Genomic DNA, 21,502 nt, shown 5'->3' with positions numbered 1-21,502 from the left:
GGAAAATAGTGCTCAACGGTGGATTGCAGGCTCCACATCCTTTTGGAATTGCTGTGTTTGAAAACCACGTGTTCTTCACTGACTGGACCAAGATGGGTGTGGTGAGAGCCAACCGGTTCAACGGCAGCAACCCAGCACTCCTCTATCGTACCACAAAGCGACCGGGCCATGTTGTAGTCTCACACGCTGCCCTGCAATCTGTTGGTGAGGAGACGCACTTCCAACCTGTTACACGTTAGATTGAGCTCAGTGGTCAGAGATGTCCCAAGGTTTCTGCTGCTGGTATAGATTAAGGGGAGACAATAAGGGTAAAAAGTTAAACTAATAGATATCCCCATGAAACTTCCCCAGTTGTTTACCTACATTAAGACAATTATTTTTTGCATTACAAATTTTCTGAAATTGTATGTTTAAATATGCAAATGAGGCATTATCTTATTAAATATGTGCTAATTTGCATACATTTCCAGAACAGAAATGTGAATATTTGATAAAGCCAGGTTCAAAATGTTTGTTTCATTTTTTTGACATATTAGAGTTAAAGATATTTACAGAAGGGATTTTGGATATCTCTTTTATCACTCCATATATCAGAAAATACTGTCAGCTATAAAAACAGCTATAAAAAAAAAAATCCATTTTCCCCATGTTTTTAGGAATAAAATGTTCTATAAATTAGGCTATACAAATAATTTTGAGAAAACTGCCTTTAAAGGTATGTATTGTAAATTTCTATACATTTTGCAAGATACTACAAGGGAACAGCATAAACATTTTTAACTAATAGATATTACCATGAAACTTCCCCCAGTTGGTTACCTACATTAAGACAATTCTTTTTTCTATTACAAATGTTCTGAAACTGTCTGTTTAAATATGCAAATGAGTCATTATCTAATGCTACTTTTTGGTGAATTAGGAGAAATCTACAGACACAAATAGACAAAGTAGTAAAATAAACACCGAAATGTGTATTTTGGATGTTTTCTTTCCACTAGTCTGAAAGCTGACATGTTATAGGAGCAAAAATCTCAACATTGATCAGTGCACGAAAAACTATGTTTTTGCCTATGTTTTTTTCCCCTTTATTAATTAATTCCTATTCCACCTTTTATGTGTTTCCTATTTGGTTTTCCTGTTATTGCTCAGCAAATAATTATTTTTAAACACTGAGAAAGTACAATCCTCTCTTTCCTTTTTTGTAACACCAGATACACTCTGAATCCCATTGGTTATGTTTATGAATTAATACTACACCAATGTGAAAAACAAAACAACTGTGCTGTCATAAAATGACCACATCTGTCATGTCCCGCAGTGATGAACCCTTGCGGCAGACACAACGGCGGCTGCCACCAGATTTGTGTGTTGAGTCACCGCACCGACAATGGCGGTCTGGGCTTCCGCTGCAAGTGTCGCCATGGTTACGACCTGCACGCTGACCGTCGGACCTGCTTTAGTGAGTTTCCCTTGACTGAGGGCAAAATGACCTGATTAGAGTTACTCAGTTCACAATATTCTCTGTGTTGTGCTGTCAGATCATAAAATTACCAATGATATTTTCAATATTGTACACACATTTTCTGAATTAAAGGATATTTTTCCATCAAGAATATATATATTTTTTTATCTCAATTACCTTCGAACAACAAATAGTAAAAAATTCGGAACTAAATTGTTAAGACAGTATGTTTACATGCTAGTAATCGCTGCCACTCACTCTTTGAACAGAGGTGAAGGACTACCTGTTGCTGGCCACCTCTCTGGGAGTGCGGGGAATCCCACTGAATTTATCCCTCCAGGAGGACATCACCCTGCCCCTCACGGGGCTCGGGACGACTTTCTCTGGCTCTGCTGTGGAGTTTGACGGCAGCGAAGAAGCCCTTTTCTACAACGACAGGTCCAGAGGCCTCGTCTATAAGTCCAATCTCAATGGCACTGGTGAGGTTTTACAAGAGCAATAAGTGAGATTACATGTAAAATAAAATGTTGTTTCTGTTCATTTGTTACCCATAGGATATAATCTTACATTTTGTCTTTCAAGGCTCTATTCTTTATCCATCACCATATTGATTTTCTATATGCATTCTCAGTCCAGCAGATTTTGACAGGCAAGAGAGTAGGAACGATTGATGCCATGGCTTACGACTGGACCTCCAAAGTCTTGTTTTGGACCACAAGCACCTACAAGTCAGTGGTGGCCTTCAGAGTCACAGACAAGTCCAGACGAGACATTGTGACGGGATTAAGGAACCCAAAAGGAATTGCAGTGCATCCCAGTGCTGGGTGAGTGCTCAACCTTTGCACTTAAATATCACAGTCTAGTAATGGCACTGCAGAAATACCTTTCACTGATATCCTGCATATGCAGTATTCTCAGTATCAGTTTGCTGTAACCTACTGCATTACTCCAGTTCAATAAATTAGATTGCTTCTCTGAAAAATACAGAAAAAGCAATACATTTAGGCTTCATAAATTGATACCAAAGTTAACTGATTTCAGAATATTCTATTTTTGACTGCCACTAAACATATCTGTCCTCTTGTGTGTCTAATCAAACGCTGATCCACAGCTACTTGTTTTGGTCTGACTGGTACCGTCCAGCGGTCATAATGAGAGCCTTCACTGATGGCAGCAATGCTGTTCCTCTGGTCAACACGACACTAGGATGGCCATATGGACTTTCTGTTGACTATGTGTAAGTACAGCAATGACCTACAGTGAACAATTCTCAGGCTTTTAGCAAGGAATGAAATAATGTATGTTGTGTGGATTCCTTTATATTCACTGGTTGATTCCTTGTGATCGGTCTTCAACAGGATGGACAGGCTGTACTGGGTGGATTCCCAGTTGGACCAGATTGGTCACATTGGCATCCAAGGATATGACAGAGAGACATTTACCAACATTGGCCAGATCACTCAACCCTACTCTCTAACTATTTATTCAGGTTGGACTCTTGGTCTCTCCTCATGACTCCCACTTATTCTAGTAAACCTATATTACACATTGACACAATAAAACCTGAACTGTTATATATTATAAACATTCATTATTTGTGAGAATATTTGCATTCAGATCAAAACTGTGGTGAACAGAAGGTAACTTAAATGAATGTATAATATCAGTATATCCCATAGAAAAAAACAATAATGCTCAATACTATCAACAAGTGATAAATCTAAATATTTCCTTTCTGCCATATGGAAATGCTGTGCACAACACCTTTGTTCCCATACTGACTGGTAAACGTTACTTAATTAACGTAAAGCCCAAACATTCTTTGGGAAATCATAATACTACTATATATTAACTCACTTTTAAAATAGGTTTATAGCATTTCGTATACATTGTTGTGCATATTCAACACAGTTGCACTCTAATACAATTTAATAAGCCACTTATTTTAGCTCATAACTGTTCTGAAATGACTGTATTATAGCTACTTGTGACTAATTTATTATATTTTGTGAATCTGGATTTGTTTTCCTACTATTTACTAGTGTTTTTCAAAATGCTGAACCATCTATTTCTGCCTTGCAGACTACCTGTACGTGGCTGATACAAGGACCAGAGCAGTGTTCGAGATGAGGAAGAGGGATGGAGGAGGAAACATTATGATCAGACAAGGAATCACCGGCATCATGAACGTCAAGGCCTACACAGCTGACTTCCTCAGCAGTAAGTTCACACACAGCATTGGAGTCTGCAGATAGTTTAACACTCCAGTCCTATAGTAACTGATGCAGAGTGGTACGTTTTGATAACTGTGTGTATGATCAGGACCAAGAGGAGTGGACTGCTAGTAGAGCAGTGACGAAATAGAGCTAGAGAAGAAGAGACTGGATCACAACTGCAGGACCAGGATGATAGTTTTGCTTTGACTCAGCCAGATATAATAATCCAGAAACCCGCCGACTGCTTTTTCATCATTTTCCTCACAGCGTTCACCAGCCGCTGCAATATGGTGGCCAACGGGCTCTGCAGCCACTTCTGTTTCCCGACTCCCGCCTACAGTCGAGTGTGTGGCTGTCCGTACGGCATGAAACTTCAGCCCAATCAGAGGGACTGCATCAAGGACGATTCTATCCCCCCGCCTGAAAACATCTGTGGTGATTACTCCTTTGAGTGTGATGAAGGACGCTGTAGGCCCAACTCCTACCGTTGTGATGGAATTGCTGATTGCGTAGATAAGAGTGATGAGGCCAACTGCACTGATACAGGTGAATGTATAATAAAATAAATGTAGTGGAAGGAAATTATTGAGCAAACCATTTTATTAATCCGTCTGCCTGCCTCATTTATCTTCACCAGGAGCGACCTGCTCTCCACGAGCGTTCACCTGCAACAACAAGCACTGCATCATGTCCAGTTGGCGCTGCGATGGCATGGACGACTGCGGCGACGGTTCTGACGAAATGAACTGTCCCACTCGTCTCCCCACCACCTGTGCCGCCAACTACTTTACATGTGATAACAACAGGTGCATCTCTAAAGTATGGGTGTGTGACGGTGACAACGACTGCGGCGACGGCTCTGATGAACACAACTGCAGTAAGTATGTAGGGACTGTCCATTTGACCTGTGTGAGAGAATTCTGTGCAAACAGATATCATCTTGTAAATGTAATGTAACAAAGTTCTGATAAATGAGCTGTGTCTGTGATTGACAGATTCAACCATCACTACGTGCCCTCCTGCCTACTTCCTGTGTCCCGACCACCGCTGCATCCACAACTCCTACGTGTGTGATGGAGACCAGGACTGCCTGGATGCCTCTGATGAGAAAAACTGCGGTAGGAATCACTATAACTTAAATGTTGTTGCTTTCTGTTTTATTTATGTTGATCATTTATGCAAGACAGGCAAAAATGGGGTATGACAATACCTGTTTATGTTTTGTTTTTTACATTTAAATTTTTCAGTTTACTTATCTTTTACCTCTTATTTTCCTCCTTTCCACCTTAAGAGTTTGCCTGTGCCTCCTATGAGTTTGCCTGTGCCAGTGGGGATCAGTGTGTCAACTCGAGATATCGCTGTGATGGAGTGTTTGACTGCAGGGATCATTCTGATGAACGAGACTGTCGTAAGTTAGCAACACTGACAGACGATAAACAGTGTATATGTAAGGTATAATGTACAGCGAGCCGGTCATTGTGAAACAAACCCCAAAAGGGTGATGTGGCACCCCGATGCGAAGCGGGGTCTCTCATCAAAAATGACCCGCTAGTTGTACATTATCCCGCTTATTAAACAGCTACTTACTTAAGAAATCAATAATTTTACACAAAAACGGTCCGCCAGAGTCTGACATTAGAACTGCATCCATAGCAACGGTCTGTTATACATGGCAACGGTCTGCTATAAAGAAATAACAGACCATAGAATGCTGTGATTGAGCAATCAGAATCAAGTATTCAGCGAAGGTGTGTAATAAAACAAATATAACAATTGTGTTTATTAGTTATGTCGTTATGTCCAATTGCACCACTTGAAATTAAGCCTGGGCAATATGACGATACATATATTATCAAAACAATATAAAAATGTCTATCATATATATTTTTCTATATTGTTTCTATCACAGTATAGGCTAGGCCTATATCTATATCTATCTATTTCTTTTTTCTCTATAATTTCACTTAAAACTGTTATCTTCATTTGCACTCAAGTTCTTAAAATGAGATAATACTCAGTACTTTTCATTTGTATACAAAAATAGGCTTTACCATGTATTTCATATAGACTATTTAGTTATTGAATTATCATAAAACATGCTATATCGTGATATATATATCGTTATCGAGATATGAAATGACCTATATCGTGATAGAAGATTTTGGCCATATCGCCCAGCCCTACTTGAAGTCAGCTTTATTGTTGATATAATTCAAACAGATAGAACATGATTATTGTCCTGAATAAATTAAAATGCTAATTGATAAATATTACACCTCTTCCTTGATGTTCAGTGTTTCTTATTTCTTTTGGTGAGTAAATGTAATTTCTCAGAGAAATCACTTTCATTTAAAAAGTAATTTTTAGATATGTGTTGCTCCTCCAGCCACTCGAGGTCCAGGCCTCTGCCACAATGACGAGTTCCAGTGCCAGACCGACGGTTTCTGCATACCAGACGAGTGGGAGTGTGACGGCCATCCAGACTGTGAGGACGGATCCGATGAACACAACTCCTGCCCGCCTATCACCTGCAGATCCAACTATTTCCAGTGCGCCAACAAAATGTGCATCCCGAGAAGCTGGCTGTGTGACGGCGACAACGACTGCCGTGACATGAGCGATGAACAAAACTGCCCCACCCCTCCATTTCGCTGCCCCTCCGGACAGTGGCAGTGCCCCACCGACCAGCTGTGCATTGACCTGGACAAGGTGTGCAACGGCGAGAGGGACTGCCCCAGTGGAGCAGATGAGTCACCTATCTGCAGTGAGTTTATAAAATATCATGCATTACATGTCATACAAAAACAGAATAAACTGAATGATGTTGTTGTATATGATTTAAAGAGTGATGTGAATAATTAGAAAGTAATACAACAACTAGGGCTGTCAATCGATTCAAATATTTAATCGCGATTAATCGCAAATGAATTACACATTTTCAAAATGTACCTTAAAGGGAGATTTGTCGGGTATTTAATACTCTTATTAACATGGGAGTGGGCAAATATGCTTGCTTTATGCAAATGTATGTATATATTTATTATTGAAGATCAACCAACAACACAAAACAATGACAGATATTGTCGAGAAACAATATCTGTAGCATAAAAAAATATGCTCAAGTCATAACATGGCAAACTCAAGCCCAACAGGCAACAACAGCTGTCAGTGTGTCAGTGTGCTGACTTGACAATGACTTGCCCCAAACTGCATGTGATTATCATAAAGTGGGCATGTCTGTATTTATTTATTCTCATATATCTTGAGGTCAGTGGTCAAAATACCCCTTTGAAGATGGCCATGACAGTTTGTCCTCGCAAAACTTAAACAAGTTTGGAGTGTTAATTAGCCTTCTTTGCAACCAGCTAGTATGACAATGGATTCCTTATGTTTTCTGGTTTCATATGATACCAGTATCTTCACTATAGCTTTAAAATTGAGCCCACTACAACCTAAAAATCGCAAGTTGCGTTAATGCTTTAAAGAAATTAGTGGCGAATTTGAAACTTCGACAGCCCTAACAACAACACATCAAATAAAATTAGAACATTGTTAAAAAAAAAAAAGTAAAAGACTGTAGTTTATTAGCACAAACGTAGCACAATTTAATGCACAAGAATAAAAAGCAACATAAAGACAAACACTACTGAAATAACAGAAATCAAAGCAAAAAAGTCAGCAACAACAAATTCACCACGATGCCTAATGAATGCACAATACTAACTCACTGGCTTGTAATTCTATGAAGACCAAGACGACTGTGTTCTGAACAACGGGGGCTGCAGTAACGGCTGTGTCCAAGGACCATTTGGGGCTCAGTGTACCTGTCCGCCAGGATTTCAGCTCCTCAACGACTCCAAGACCTGCGAGGACATCAACGAGTGTCTGATCCCAGGTTTCTGCAGCCAGCAGTGCTTCAACGAGAGAGGAACGTTCAGGTGCTACTGCTCATATGGTTACCTCCTAGAGCCTGATGGGCGCACCTGCAAAGCTACAGGTAAGCAGCAAACATAGCTGCAATTAAACAATGCTGAATTGATGTAATACCAAGTTTCAAGTTTTTCAGTTATATTCTGGGTGTATATATAGTAGATACATGTCTGTTTAATGCTCAGTGATACAAAACAAATGAAGTCAATGAATTACTTGAATCAAAAAAAAACTAAATGCAGCATTTACAGGAACTTAAAGCAAGGTATACCATAGTGAGATACTAACAAAGTTATACACTAAATGCAAACAAAGCAGAATTCGAATGTTGGAGGGAAACAAGCTCTTTTTCTGCCCTTAGACCCACTAGCAGCTGTACTTCTGGTTGCCAAACGAAGCCAGATCATCGCCAACCGGATCAACATGAAACCCCCCCAGATGCGTCCAGTGATCAGCGGTTCAGGCATCGTGACCGTGGACTTTGACCGCGTAACTTCCAGAATCTACTGGGCCGATGCCTCGCAGAAGAAGATATGGAGTGCCTACCAGAATGGCACCGACAAACGCCAAGTAAGAGAAATGACAGCACAGATACATCAAAGCAAGAGATTTCAACCACTGGTCACAAAGTTTAACTGGGCCTACGTAAACTAAATTGAACTGTGCAACATTCTCAGTTCAATGTGTCCCTGATGTTCTAGGTGTTCTCCTCTGGTCTGATGGTACCAGAGAGTATAGCTGTGGACTGGGTGGGTCGGAACCTTTATTGGACCGACTCTGTCATGGAGAACATTGAGGTCTCCACTCTGGACGGTCGCTTTCGGAAAGTCCTCCTCAACAAGAATGTCACCAGCCCCCGCGGACTGGTGTTAGACCCCCGTAACTAGTAAGTAGAGACTCTTTGGGAGAAACTGACATAGATGGTTTTTAATTTGTATTACCTACAGTAGATGACGATCAGCATGCCCCCAGCTTGGAGAAACAGACAGGAGCACCGGCACCAGAACAAAGCAATACAGTGCTGTGGACGGGGACAGCAGAAAAACTTATTTTAACCACCTAAAAGAAAGGCTCACCTAAAAAAGTCAATATCCCGTTAAGTGTACGCTATATTTAAAATATTTTCAGACGGCGAACTGAATTGAAAGTGAAACGTATCTATACTGTTTTTGTCATCTGAGCCTGCTGGCTTTGGAGAGAGCTTAGATAAGTTTAATTTTCAGTTCAGTTCCCCGTCGGAAAGTAGAAGGAAAGGGCTGTCTGACGGCAAGATAAAGCGGAGAAAATAGTCTAAATATAGCGTACATTTAAATAGATATTGGTTTCTTTTTTGGTGAGCCTTTCTTCTAAGTGGCTAAAATAAATTTGTCTGCCATTCCCGACCCTCCCCGTATTGCTTTGCTTCGGTGTCGGTACTCTTGTCTGTTTCTCGATGCTGGAGGCACGCCAACCGTCATCTACTGTAAGTAATACACCTACTATGGATAAGTACCTCATATAACCCCTCTTCAAAACACCCAAACTATCCCTTTAATATAACAAATACTCATCACACTGTCATTCCTCCCAGCACCTACCTGATGTTCTGGGCAGACTGGGGTCAGAACCCCAGGATCGAGCGGGCCGATATGGACGGAGCCATGAGACGAGTCATTGTCAGCACTAAGCTCTACTGGCCCAACGGCCTGGCCCTGGACTACACCACCCGCAGGGTCTACTTTGCTGATGCCTACCTCAAATATATTGACTACTGCGACTATGATGGCAATAACCGCTATCAGGTCATGGCAAGTGACATGGTAGGTTTAGTTTGATTCAGTTGTTTGAGAAAATACAAAGGGGATATGCTATTTTGTGCTTGTTTTTATTCATTAAGGGGAATTTTCATGTCAGAGATTATTATGACTGTTTGGGGCTATATTAAAATTGTAATAGACTATGAACTGTGACAGTTTCTTGCTTTCTTATTATTTATTCTAATAAGTTTGGTTCCTTCATACAAGTATCTTTTTCACTGACATGGACAAACAGCCTGAACATTTGAGACGTGGTACAAATCAGAGAAGATTTATGTAAATCACTACCTTCTTTTAGCAGTTACACATGGTAAGATAGGGAGCTCCTTGATAAATGAATAAAGTTTAAAAAATGTCATCCCTGTGCACCTCACACCAGGTTCTCCAGCACCCGCACGGTATGACCATCTTTGAGGACAACGTCTACTGGTCGGAGCGCTACACCAGCAAAGTGATGAGGACCAACAAGTTCCATGGTGGCAACGTCACCATTCTGATGAACAATGTCTACCAGCCCATGGGCATCGTTATGGACCATCCCATCAAACAGCCTGCAGGTAACTTCCAATTAAACAGTAAATCTTACTGGCATACTTTTAGATTTCTGAAGTGTATTGAGATGATGCAGCGTAGGAGGGTAAATACATGTCTAATCTGTATACAGTGAGTTTAATTTGAGCTCTTTAGAGTTGTTGAGGGCCAACTGTATATCTTCTTGAAAGCATGCTCCTAAAGGCCCAGACACACTAACCCGACATCAAAGAACTAGCGGCGATGAAGGGCGACTGTTTCGTCGCCTCACGTTGCCTTTGTCATGGCCGACATCTTGCATTTGAACACACTGCAAAGACTACAGCTGACGGCCAACTACCACGTACGTTCTGCGCCTGCGTGAGATGAAATAACTCTCCCTACCAGCAGGTCGCGGTAGTCTGTATCCGTCATTCTAAAAGGGAAACCGGAAGAACGAGTACTGCGGATATACAAGCTGTTGTCATGACATGTACATGAAACAAAGCGGCGTTTGCCGACCATTTTCACAACACTCTCACTCACCACTTAGCTTCATTCCAGATGGCCATGTCGCTGTGAAAATATCCGCTGAATCATCAGATGAGATGAAGATGAAAAATGAGAAGAGTCATCTGTGTTTTTCCTCTTGACTTTACTCGTTTTCTTGCGTTCCTCCCTTCCGTTTCTCTTCTCGTGCACTTATTCGTTTAAGCTGAACAGCCAATCAGAGTGACTTCTCTCACCAACGGGCTCCGCCGCCGATTCAACATGCTGAATTGGCCAAAAAAGCCTCGACACAACACGTGCAGACTGGGTTTGGACTAGACTAGGTTTGGCTTGGTGCGTCAGGGCCTTAATGCTTAATGCTAACAACATGTTAATGTCTTTAAGGAATACAAGTGCACAGACAGCATAAACAGCAGTAGGAAATAAAAAAACAAACATAGCAATCTAGACAAATTTACTCTGAAAAGTGTAGTGCATGTAAAAACTCCACCACAATGGCTGCACCAAGTTATCATTTTAGTATGACAAATTGGATAGTATGTTGAAAAATTATGTCAAATATATTAAGTGTGATTGAAGGTGACACTGTGGTTTTGTATTTAGCCATTGACCCATGCAGAGAACACCTGTGCGATCAGCTGTGCCTGCTGACAGGCCTGAGACCCAGGTACTACACCTGCCACTGTCAGTCTGGCTGGAAGCTGAATGCTGACAAACGCACCTGTATTAAAGGTATTTTTTAAATTTTTTTTACACAGTAACTTTTATTTGTTATAGTGCTCTCTGGATGTTGAAATCTGTGTTCCTCTCATCATGTGTACTTTTATTCTATTTTAGATGAGACTGCCTTCTTGATGGTGGTGAGAGATTCAGTGATCTTTGGCATTCCTCTGGACCCCGCTGACCCTTCCAACAATGCAATGGCCCCCGTGTCGGGCATCAGCCAGGGGCGGGACATCGAATTCGATGACCAGCAGCAGTTAATCTACTGGGTGCAGAGCATTGTGAGTGGAGGTCTTAAATTGAACCTTGAAGAAACATTTTATTATATGTAATGAATTAAAATGTATAAATGTGTTATTACAGGCAATTGTGTAAATCCTATCCCATGTTATACTTGAATAGTATCCCTATAGGAGAGATGAAAACTAATCTAATGGAACATCTGATAGAAATTGATGGTTAATTAATGATATTGATTGATATTTCCCTCTGTTTATCAGTTATTTTTTACACAATAGTTGAGTATCTACAGTTTCTAAAAGGCTTGTTTTGAAGCACGGTCTCTGATTTTGCTCTAATTTCAGGGTTCTATATGGCAAGTGACAACCAGCGGTACCAACAGATCTGAGTTTGCTCCAGCTGCTTTCATGGGCTCGCCGTCTGGTCTGGCTTTTGATTGGATAAGCCGAATAATGTATTACACCAATCCCACTGCTAAAACCATAGAGGTAAGCACCTTTTGAGACAAAATGATGTTATGATGAGTTATGATAACGGGCAATACAATGAGAAATAGAACCCAAAACTAGATTATTAGAAAACAAATGACTAGATTAAACATGTAAAAGGTAAATGATACTGTTGATAGAAGGGGAAATCCAACACCTGGGGAAAAAAGATCAGCTAGAGAGGATGCTGTAGTGTTGTTAAATGTAACTTTTTAAAAAAACAAGCATACTCATTCCCTGTTTTCTATTATAGCACACTCAATCTCAGTTACATTCTTTACAGTTGTATGTTGGATTTCTTCTTGGTCTGATTTAATTTGTGTATTTTATGTATTTGTTATATATTTGTTTTGTTTTCTGTAACGTACCATTCATATTTTAACATCTGTTTTTTTTTTTATTCAGTATAAATATAGGTGCAACTCAACCCGTTCTGCACAACTTGATTGGTTGATGCCTTTATTCACAATGCGATTCAGTTTGAAAAAAAAAAAAGCAACGTAGTGTGTAAAGGCCTTTATATCAGTGTTTTATTACTTGTTTTCTATTTTTACATCATCATTATGCAAGTAAGTAAACACATTTGTAATTTTCACTTAGGTTATCCGTGTGGATGGAGACCAGCACTATAGGAAGACCCTCATCACCTCCACTGGTAAACCGGAGGGAGTAGGAGAGCCCATTGGAATAGCCCTGGATCCAGCCCGAGGGTAAAGCCTCTGCTCAACCTACTCTGTGTATTTGCTCTATTTCTTGAATTCAGTGAACAATACTTACTGTACAATATGTACTTGCTGGCACTGGAGAGACGGACCTAATAGACCAGGACCTGATTAATTGGACAGCATTAATTGAGCAGACGATAGCAGGCTGACAAGGACAAAGTGGTCTAATTGTTTGAAAGACCATCACGTAATTGGAAATTAAGAGGATTTATATCTCCAGCAACAACATCTCCATCTCAATCTTGTGATATAAATAACCCACCCCAAACTATAACACAGTCAGACATTTGTGCCTGCATCTTAACATTGTTGTACTGTAGGTAAAAATAATTCTCTGTGTATATTCTGAATGTTGTTTTAAGAATAGAGGAATTTCACACATAGATCAATTTAACAGCAGGATGACTGACTCTTCAGTTGTTTCTCACATTTACACTTTCACCTCACAGGAAACTGTTTTGGACAGACAAGGGGTCAGACAGTGTTCCTCCAAAGGTTGGTAGCGCTGACATGGACGGAGGAAACCTCAGGAACCTCTACACAGCTAACCTGGAGAACATAGGATTCATTGCCGCTGACATCTCTACAACAAAACTGTACTGGGGTGTGTCGGGCTCAGGGGTGGTATGTACACTATGCATGCTCAACATATAGACTAAGAACAAAAATGTTGTCAGGGACTGTATATTTCATTTTAAGCTGCATTTTTTGGGGATGTTGAGGGGAAAGATTATCCGCAATTGAGTTTCGCACCTTTTTTATGCTATAGTTTACCAAACTTTTATGTAAATGTCATAATGAAATATCCTTTTGATACTTATCAATGTCACATTGTACAACAAATCATTTCCACCCCAATAATGTGATGTCTTTAGACTAAGCTTGTGTTTTCTATTCATGTTCTCCTTGTTCTTATGTTACCTCTTGTGTTACTCATAGTTTCATCTTCATCCTGGTCCTGATTCAACTACTTACAGTAACCTCTTCCTTTTTGCTTCCCTGTTTTCCCAGATTGAGAGTGGCACCATGGACGGAGTAACCCGGTTCACGGTGGTGAGTGGCCTGTCCCACCCGTGGGGGCTGACGATCCACCAGAACCATCTCTACTACACCGACCTGGACTACGAGGTCATTGAGAGGGTGGACAAGGACACTGGTGCCAATATGGTGGTGATGAGGAGCGGCATGTCTGGCCTGCGCGCCCTCAAAGTTCACGCCAGAGACAGTATGTGGACTCACTGGTTTTTAATTTAATCCAGAGGTGTCCGTCCTTGTTTTTTTTGGTGTTTTCATCCAGACTGTTATATTATGCAACAGATAATTACTGCAGCCAGCGAGTGGGAGTGTCGTGTCCTCCTCAAGGACGGCACACAGCAGGATCGAGCACCACTTGTATTTCATCTTTTGAATGGAGCATCTGTGTTGATAAGGCTTTTTACCATCACAGTCGTCATAGTTCTTTCTTTTTTTTAAAATAAGGATATAATCAGCGAAGAGTGGGAGAAGATTTTTTTCTCTCCTTCACACCCCTCTGTGTGTATTATTCATGAATAATAAGACAAATGGTTGATAAGGTAGTGGTAAATAGAGGAATTAATACCTTTGAAATGCTCTATGAATTACACAAGAGCATTCAGTAGTGCATATTAACAAGTCACACCTGAATATTCTGAATGTAACATATATTTTCATACATGCAGAAAAATGCTAAATAGATAAATAGAAAGATAATGATTATTAACGCTAAAAATAATAATGATAAAAAGAAACTTTATAGCTTTACTAAAACATGTGCATTACAACAAGAAGAATCAAAACAACAGAAAAACACAACTGAAAAAAATTAAAACCATAACAATTATAGATCTATATTTAAAAGTATTTCAAAAAGGTGTGATTTAAAAGTGAGGGCGCCCCATGGTTTAGGGGTTAAGGTGCCAACTGTAATCTGCGAGTTCACACTACACTAGAGCTAGCTAGCTCAGGGTTCAGTTCACACAGAAATATTTGTCATAGGAAGCTGTCAAACATTTTTCACATGAGGAGAAAAACTGCAGCCTCTTTCCCTCCTTCAGATATTGTTCAAATGTCCATTTTTATTACAGTAATATGGGCTCATATTATCCAGTAAAACTCACCTCTACCACTATCTTTCTCTCTCCCGCCTCAGACTCGGCAGGAACCACCAACGCCTGCAGCTCCAACAACGGGGGCTGTCCCCACCTCTGTCTACCCAAACCAGGCAATCAAAAGACCTGTGCCTGCACCACGGGCTTCAACCCCTCTCAAGACGGCTCCCGCTGTGAACAGTACGATTCCTTCGCAATCGTTTCCACCCCCAAGTACATCCGTGGCTTCCACATAAACAGCTCCGACCACTCTGAGGCTATGGTGCCTGTCGCTGGATGTATGTTTGCTTGATATTGTTCTGCATTGTGTAATTTTTTCGCTATAAATACCAAATTATCAGTTGATACAAGTAGCGTTTTTTATCTTTTGCAGCTTCCTACTCCATTAAGAGCAGTCTGGACCTCCATATTGAATCTGGCTTTGTATACTGGACTGACAACAGCACCTACAGCTCATACAGGGGCATCTTCAGGGCCAGAACAGATGGAGGGCGTTACAACGTTGTCGTCAACTCAGGCATTGGAAAAGGAGGAATCCAGGGCATCGCTGTGGACTGGGTTGCAAGTATGAAGCCACTCAACCATCCCTTCATTCATCTTTACAGATACAGGCAGATTTACAGGCTCCACGAACAAATATATTAACTAGTACTTACATTAATAATTTATCGTACATTAATTACTCACTAAAGTGTATTAATTACATGCAGAACTGAACCCCTAGCTGTCAAGCACTAAAGCTGTGTCTCTCAACTTGCAGTAATCTCTCCATTAACTTTCTTAGATAACTTATACTTCACCAATGCCTTTGAGAGCGAGACCTTCCTGGAGGTGCTTGCCATCAACACCACCTACCGAATGATTCTCCTCAAGTCCTCCCAGGACCGGCCCCGTGACGTGGCCGTCAGCCCCAAGCTTCGCTACGTCTTCTGGACCGATGGTGGCCAAACACCCAAAATTGAGCGGGCCCTGCTGGACGGCACCAACCGCACCGTGTTGGCATCCGAAAGCCTAGCGTCACCTCGTGGCCTTACCATTGATTACACCAACGATTTCCTGTACTGGACAGATGATGTTCTTGATATGATCTCCCGAATGGCTCCCGATGGCACACAGAGGCAGATTATCCGTTACGGGAGCCGGTATCCATCTCCAGCAGGGATGGCTATATTTGGAAACTACATGCTGTGGGTGGATAAAAAGCTTGGGAAGCTCTTACAGGCCAGTAAGGACCCAGCCAATACCGACCAGCCAGAGGTGAGAGTTAAATCCTCCTGATTTAACACAGTTTTAGCTTTCACGATGATGCTGTTTTGCGATCTCACAATGAAATAACTAAATAATCTGTATAATTTACACAATATGTGGTGGAAGCTTGAATAAATAAAAAGAATAATCTTTAGTTGCAGCCCAAATAATGATTTAGTAGCACCATAATTTCTCTCTCAGAAAAGTACTTAAGAGCGAAAGAGAGAGACAGACTGTGTAACAGACAAGAGTCAGTTGAGAACAATTAGTGACCCTGCTTTGAATGTGCTACGCCCATGCCACTAAAATAACAAAACATTTTTTTTTACTGCAGGTAATTCGAGACAATCTTAATGGGTTGATTGACGTCACCGTCTTTGACGCTCACGTCCAGCCTACATCTGCCAACCAGCTGGGCTTCAACCCGTGTCAAGAAGATAACGGACGCTGCCAGCAGCTCTGCTTCGCCCTGCCAGGCCAGGAGAAACCGAAATGTGGTTGTGCACACGGGTCACTCCTTAGTAACGGAGTAACATGTGGTTACGGACAAGACGAGTTTCTAGTTTACACCACAGACTACACGCTGAATAGCTTGAGGTTAGACCCTGCGGATCACAGCACCCCTTATCCAATGGTGAACTTGGGCTACAACTTGATGGCTTTAGATTATGACTTCAAGGAGAAGCGAATTTTCTTCACCCAGTATATGGGAATTGGTCGGAGCAGAATTGGCTACGTCACCACAACATCAATCACCAGCCCGCCTGTCAATATAGCTACAAGTGAGTTTAACTGTTACTGTGTCCTCTTTGTTCGTGAACTCCATCTTGTAATATTCTTTTCTTCCTATTTTATTTTTCACTCTCTTCTCTCACCCCGTTTCATTTTCTAATTTCCTTCATGATCTTATCATTGTTTTTGTCCCTCTTTATTCAATATCCTCTCCTCTCTATTACACAGATTTGGATGACCCAGAGGGATTGGCGTATGATTGGGTCAACAAGCGTCTCTACTTTACTGACTACTATCGCCGCAATGTCCAGTCCATTGGGGTGGATGGGATGAACCGCTCAATCGTCGCTCATGCAAACCGTCCCAGAGGCATCATTGTTGACCCCTGCTATGGGTAAAAGCATCAGATTATTACTTCACTACACAATGTCTACAGATAGAGCTCCTCTCCTCCCTTCTCACTCTGCTCTCTCTGCCCAGTTACCTGTACTGGACTGACTGGGGCTATCCAGCTAAGATTGAGAGGGCCACACTGGGTGGAAACTTCCGGACCTCCATCATTAACAGCAGCCTGTCAACGCCCAATGGCCTGTCTCTGGATTACGAGGAAAGGATGCTCTACTGGGCTGATGCGTCGTTGTATGTACAGTTTTTTTCTATACTATGCTGCAGCAGATCCCACACTGCTCACATTTTTTGACAACTCCTCTTCTCCCCCCGCAGAGATAAGATTGAGAGGGCCACTCTGACTGGTGAGAACCGACAAGTGATCTTGCGTGGGGTCCAGTACCCGTTCGCCATGACTGTCTTCCAGCAGGACATCTTCTGGACCGACTGGACCGAGAGAGCCGTCTTTAGGGCTGGGAAGGACGATGGCTCTGGCTTCGCAGTGCTGGTCCAGGACCTGCAGTACCGACCAAACGACATCCACGTTTATGCCGCATCTAAGCAGGAGAGCTGCTCCAGCTCCTGTCAGCAGTTCAACGGAGGCTGCAGTAATGTCTGTGTTCCCGGTAAGAGCCGACTTTTCCTTGTGGGTACTACTAAACAAAGCTCTGAATCCCCTCTAATACTCCATTTTAGGGCTGCAACTAACGATTATTTTCATTGTCGATTAATCTGTTGATTATTTTCTCGATTCATTGATTAGTTGTTTGGTCTTCCCAAAGCCCAAGATGACGTCAAATGTCTTGTTTTGTCCACAACTCAAAGATATTCAGTTTACTGTCATAGAGGAGTAAAGACACCAGAAAATATTCACATTTAAGAAGCTGGAATCAGAGAATGTTTGATTTTTTTTCCTTAAAAAATTACTCAAGCTTTACCCCATTGAGTTACACACCAACCAACAGTCAAAAGACAGTGATCATACAGGTTACCTTGCATTAAAAATCTAAAATTGTGAATACAGCTTTCTCTGGACAGATCGCCTAATGTGCACTGTACTGGGACAGTTATTCTATGCATCTGACTCATCAACTTTTGGAGCCTGAAATAATTCTAAACAATAAAATCTTCCATAAAACCTCTTGAAGCTTTAACCATGATAGACACTATACGGGTAAGTATTTTGGTTTTCAATTGAGTGCTTAATTTCAAGTTAGTACTTGCTCACTAAGGCATCAGAGCAAGTAGAGAAAGTTCTGAACGTCCTAATCAACACAAAGAGACGCACAGTACTACTAATTAGAAAGAGTTTATCTCTGTGGTCCCTTCATTTTCTCTCCATTCTTACATTCGCCTCACCTCCCGTAATCTCTCCTGCAGGTCCACTGGGCCCAGAGTGCCAGTGTCCTCATCAGGGGAAGTGGTTCCTGGCCAACAACGGCAAAGACTGTATCAAAGATACAGGGAAACGCTGTCAGCCAGAGCAGTTCACCTGCCTCAATGGCAACTGCATCTCAGCACGCTGGAAGTGTGACGGCACCAACGACTGCCAGGATAACTCGGATGAGCTGGAGAGAGTGTGTGGTGAGAGATGAGGTTTAATCTGACTTTAAACAGCGGATGGTTACCAGTTTATGTACATATATACTGTTACTGTATATACACAGTTGGCCTTTATCTCAGCATTTCATTCATTTATGTGAAGAAAACTAATTAAAATTGTTATTTTTAAAGTTTAGACTATTATTTAAGATATAACCAGGAGAAGGGCACAGTGAATACCTAACCCTCATCCTGCATTAAAAAGATATGCAATTAAAACAACCAAAGAGCTAATAGAACAATGGCCAAGCATCAGGGAGAAGAAAACACTGAATTTGTCAAATAAGAAGCTTAAATAAGAAGCTTAGTCATGGGTATTCAGTTCACTCAATGATGGAAAGGGGGTCCCTTAAGGAAAAAGGTTGGGAACAAACTTTGGGTTGCAGCTCTTATTTGCTCTTAATAAATGAGGATCAACAGAAAGCTTAAAACATAAATATCACGACAAGAAAGTAAATCGGCACTGTGTTGTTCCTCCTTCTCAGCCTTCCACACCTGCTCAGCTATGGACTTTACCTGTGACAACGGGCGCTGCGTGCCGCTCGGCTACATCTGTGACTACACAGACGACTGTGGCGACAACAGTGACGAGCGAAGCTGCCCCTTCCCCACGTGTAACCCCGCTACCGAGTTCACCTGCAGCAACGGACGCTGCATCAGCGCGGCCTTCGTCTGTGACGGCCACAACGACTGCCGAGACAGCACCACCTCTGACGAAATCAACTGCCGTGAGTGATGATTAGTGGGATTGATTTAAGAACTGATGGATTGATTACTTGCAACAGCAAGATTGGAAAAATGGTTAGGAAATTGTCCTTCTCAAGTAATTTGTTCCACTTCATGAGTAACCACCTGCTCTTTCCTACTAGTTTAAGTTCCCTCGAGCAAAGCATTACTCAGATACTAATAGAGAAGAATATCACAGTTGTAATATCCACCTTCCAGGAGTGATTCTGTGCTGCTAAATAAGTAATAAAATATGTGTCCTGTGTTTTTGATCTTTGCCGTCTCCAGCTGACAGGACGTGTCCTGCGGGCCAGGTCAAGTGTGAGCGCAACAACATCTGCATCTACCCTGAAAACCTGTGCGACGGCTACAACAACTGTGGAGACAACAGCGATGAGAATCCTCTCTTCTGCGGTAAGTTGAACACTCAGCTGCTGAGTGTAAGAAAGAGAGACATGCTGGTAAGAGCTGTATCACCCACAGAGTTTATGTTTTACCTTCTGAGTAGATTCAGTAGGACTCTACATGGATTTATGTCAGGATTTGTGATCCTGTGCTACAGCGGGTCGTACATGCTCTCCGGATCAGTTCCGCTGTGACGGAGGGAAGTGTATCCCCAGCACGTGGGAGTGTGACTCCATCCGTGACTGCAGTGATGGGTCAGATGAACCTCCTTCCTGTGGTGAGTTCTCTGCATTTACATCTGACATTTTGGCTTTTTAGACAGTTACAATACTCACATTCAGTCTAGATATCTTAACATGTCTTGATTGCTGATAGAAGGAGATCAAACTTTTGACTTTGGAGTTACACACCATTCCTTTTATGTTTCTAGTATGATTTTTAGTTGGATTTAGTCAGGCATTGCATTTGGACGACACCTTTTTATTTTTATTTATTATTTTTTAAAGGATAGTTGTCAATTACCTGTTATTTATACAGTGAATCACCATTTGCTCATCTTTTTGCCTTTTCATTTTTGTGTTGCTGATTAGTGGTTTGTGATTAGAGTAGATCTTTTAATGCGTCTTGAAAATTATATATCTTTCTGTTTTCATGTGCAGAGGATCAAATCAGAACATGCAGTCCCAGCCAGTTCACCTGTACCAATGGAAACTGCATCCCCCAGTCATTGGTCTGCGATGGCAACAATGACTGCTGGGACAGCAGTGACGAAGCTCCTGAGCTACAGTGTGGTGAGATAGCACTTTATTTATTACACCGAGTGAAGGTAATACTGGTAATCTATTTATTTTAGGATCTTGATCTTGATCTTGCACATGTTTATGGTATCATATAGTTCATCCATCCCTGGCAGACCCTTCTCATCCTCTCTCTGTCTCCTTCAGGCCAGCGTACCTGCAGTTCCAGCCAGTTCACCTGTCCAACCTGGATCCCCGGCTCTCCGCGTTGTGTGCCCTTCAGCTTTGTGTGTGATGGAGAGAAAGACTGCGCCAACGCCGCTGATGAGCTCCATAACTGCCCCAACCGCACCTGCCATATGAACGAGTTTGCCTGCTCCAACGGGCTTTGCATCTTCCTCCCCTTCCAGTGAGTAGGAAGTGTGTGTGAGGGAATGAAAGTAGACATTTGTTTACCAGTCCGGAAACTAATTTCCTTGTACTCCTCCTCCCCAGCTGTGACCGTGTGAACGACTGCGGGGACGGCAGTGATGAGTTGGGCTGCTCCTATGACACATGTAGCAGCAGCCAGTTCACCTGCGGGAACGGAGCCTGCATCCCCGCCTACTACACCTGTGACGGGGAGAACGACTGTATGGACGGCTCAGACGAGGCGGACAGCTTGTGCGTCACGCCCCAGCCCACCTGTTCCCCCCAGCAGTACATGTGCAAGTCAGGCGAGTGCATTGACATCGGTAAGGTGTGCAACGGACAGAAGGACTGCCAGGACAACAGCGACGAAAAAGGCTGTGGTGAGAGATACAGAAATATGAGTTTATGTGACAATATTGATGTGAGTGTAGGAGACAACAGCATCTCTCTCACACGACCAGGCCGCATATTTGGCCATCACTAAAATACAGTTTTACTGTTTTGATTTAGTGCTGACATACAATA

At 41.9% G+C, this 21,502-nt stretch overlaps 1 protein-coding gene across 1 annotated transcript in view; it reads left to right on the top strand.

The window, feature by feature from the left end:
- lrp2b (low density lipoprotein receptor-related protein 2b) overlaps positions 1-21,502 on the top strand; it is a 50,008-nt gene that overhangs the window by 10,378 nt on the left and 18,128 nt on the right. The window contains exons 14-51 of the mRNA XM_037754101.1: positions 2-204; positions 1,319-1,459; positions 1,732-1,941; positions 2,094-2,286; positions 2,574-2,699; positions 2,821-2,951; positions 3,545-3,682; positions 3,946-4,224; positions 4,316-4,555; positions 4,674-4,796; positions 4,970-5,086; positions 6,065-6,442; positions 7,427-7,675; positions 7,970-8,178; positions 8,310-8,494; positions 9,179-9,407; positions 9,784-9,961; positions 11,028-11,156; positions 11,262-11,428; positions 11,732-11,875; positions 12,476-12,585; positions 13,050-13,241; positions 13,578-13,653; positions 13,696-13,825; positions 14,771-15,007; positions 15,103-15,294; positions 15,514-15,986; positions 16,312-16,759; positions 16,938-17,103; positions 17,190-17,348; positions 17,433-17,722; positions 18,477-18,680; positions 19,184-19,426; positions 19,713-19,838; positions 19,987-20,106; positions 20,489-20,620; positions 20,774-20,975; positions 21,062-21,357. Of these exons, the coding sequence (XP_037610029.1) occupies positions 2-204; positions 1,319-1,459; positions 1,732-1,941; positions 2,094-2,286; positions 2,574-2,699; positions 2,821-2,951; positions 3,545-3,682; positions 3,946-4,224; positions 4,316-4,555; positions 4,674-4,796; positions 4,970-5,086; positions 6,065-6,442; positions 7,427-7,675; positions 7,970-8,178; positions 8,310-8,494; positions 9,179-9,407; positions 9,784-9,961; positions 11,028-11,156; positions 11,262-11,428; positions 11,732-11,875; positions 12,476-12,585; positions 13,050-13,241; positions 13,578-13,653; positions 13,696-13,825; positions 14,771-15,007; positions 15,103-15,294; positions 15,514-15,986; positions 16,312-16,759; positions 16,938-17,103; positions 17,190-17,348; positions 17,433-17,722; positions 18,477-18,680; positions 19,184-19,426; positions 19,713-19,838; positions 19,987-20,106; positions 20,489-20,620; positions 20,774-20,975; positions 21,062-21,357 (7,565 nt within the window). The remainder of the gene's footprint in view (position 1; positions 205-1,318; positions 1,460-1,731; positions 1,942-2,093; positions 2,287-2,573; positions 2,700-2,820; positions 2,952-3,544; positions 3,683-3,945; positions 4,225-4,315; positions 4,556-4,673; positions 4,797-4,969; positions 5,087-6,064; positions 6,443-7,426; positions 7,676-7,969; positions 8,179-8,309; positions 8,495-9,178; positions 9,408-9,783; positions 9,962-11,027; positions 11,157-11,261; positions 11,429-11,731; positions 11,876-12,475; positions 12,586-13,049; positions 13,242-13,577; positions 13,654-13,695; positions 13,826-14,770; positions 15,008-15,102; positions 15,295-15,513; positions 15,987-16,311; positions 16,760-16,937; positions 17,104-17,189; positions 17,349-17,432; positions 17,723-18,476; positions 18,681-19,183; positions 19,427-19,712; positions 19,839-19,986; positions 20,107-20,488; positions 20,621-20,773; positions 20,976-21,061; positions 21,358-21,502) is intronic.

This window comes from Sebastes umbrosus, chromosome 20, assembly GCF_015220745.1.
Source record: "Sebastes umbrosus isolate fSebUmb1 chromosome 20, fSebUmb1.pri, whole genome shotgun sequence".
Lineage (NCBI taxonomy): Eukaryota > Metazoa > Chordata > Actinopteri > Perciformes > Sebastidae > Sebastes > Sebastes umbrosus.
Note: the sequence above shows the minus strand (reverse complement) of the source record. Positions and strands in the feature narration are given on the sequence as shown.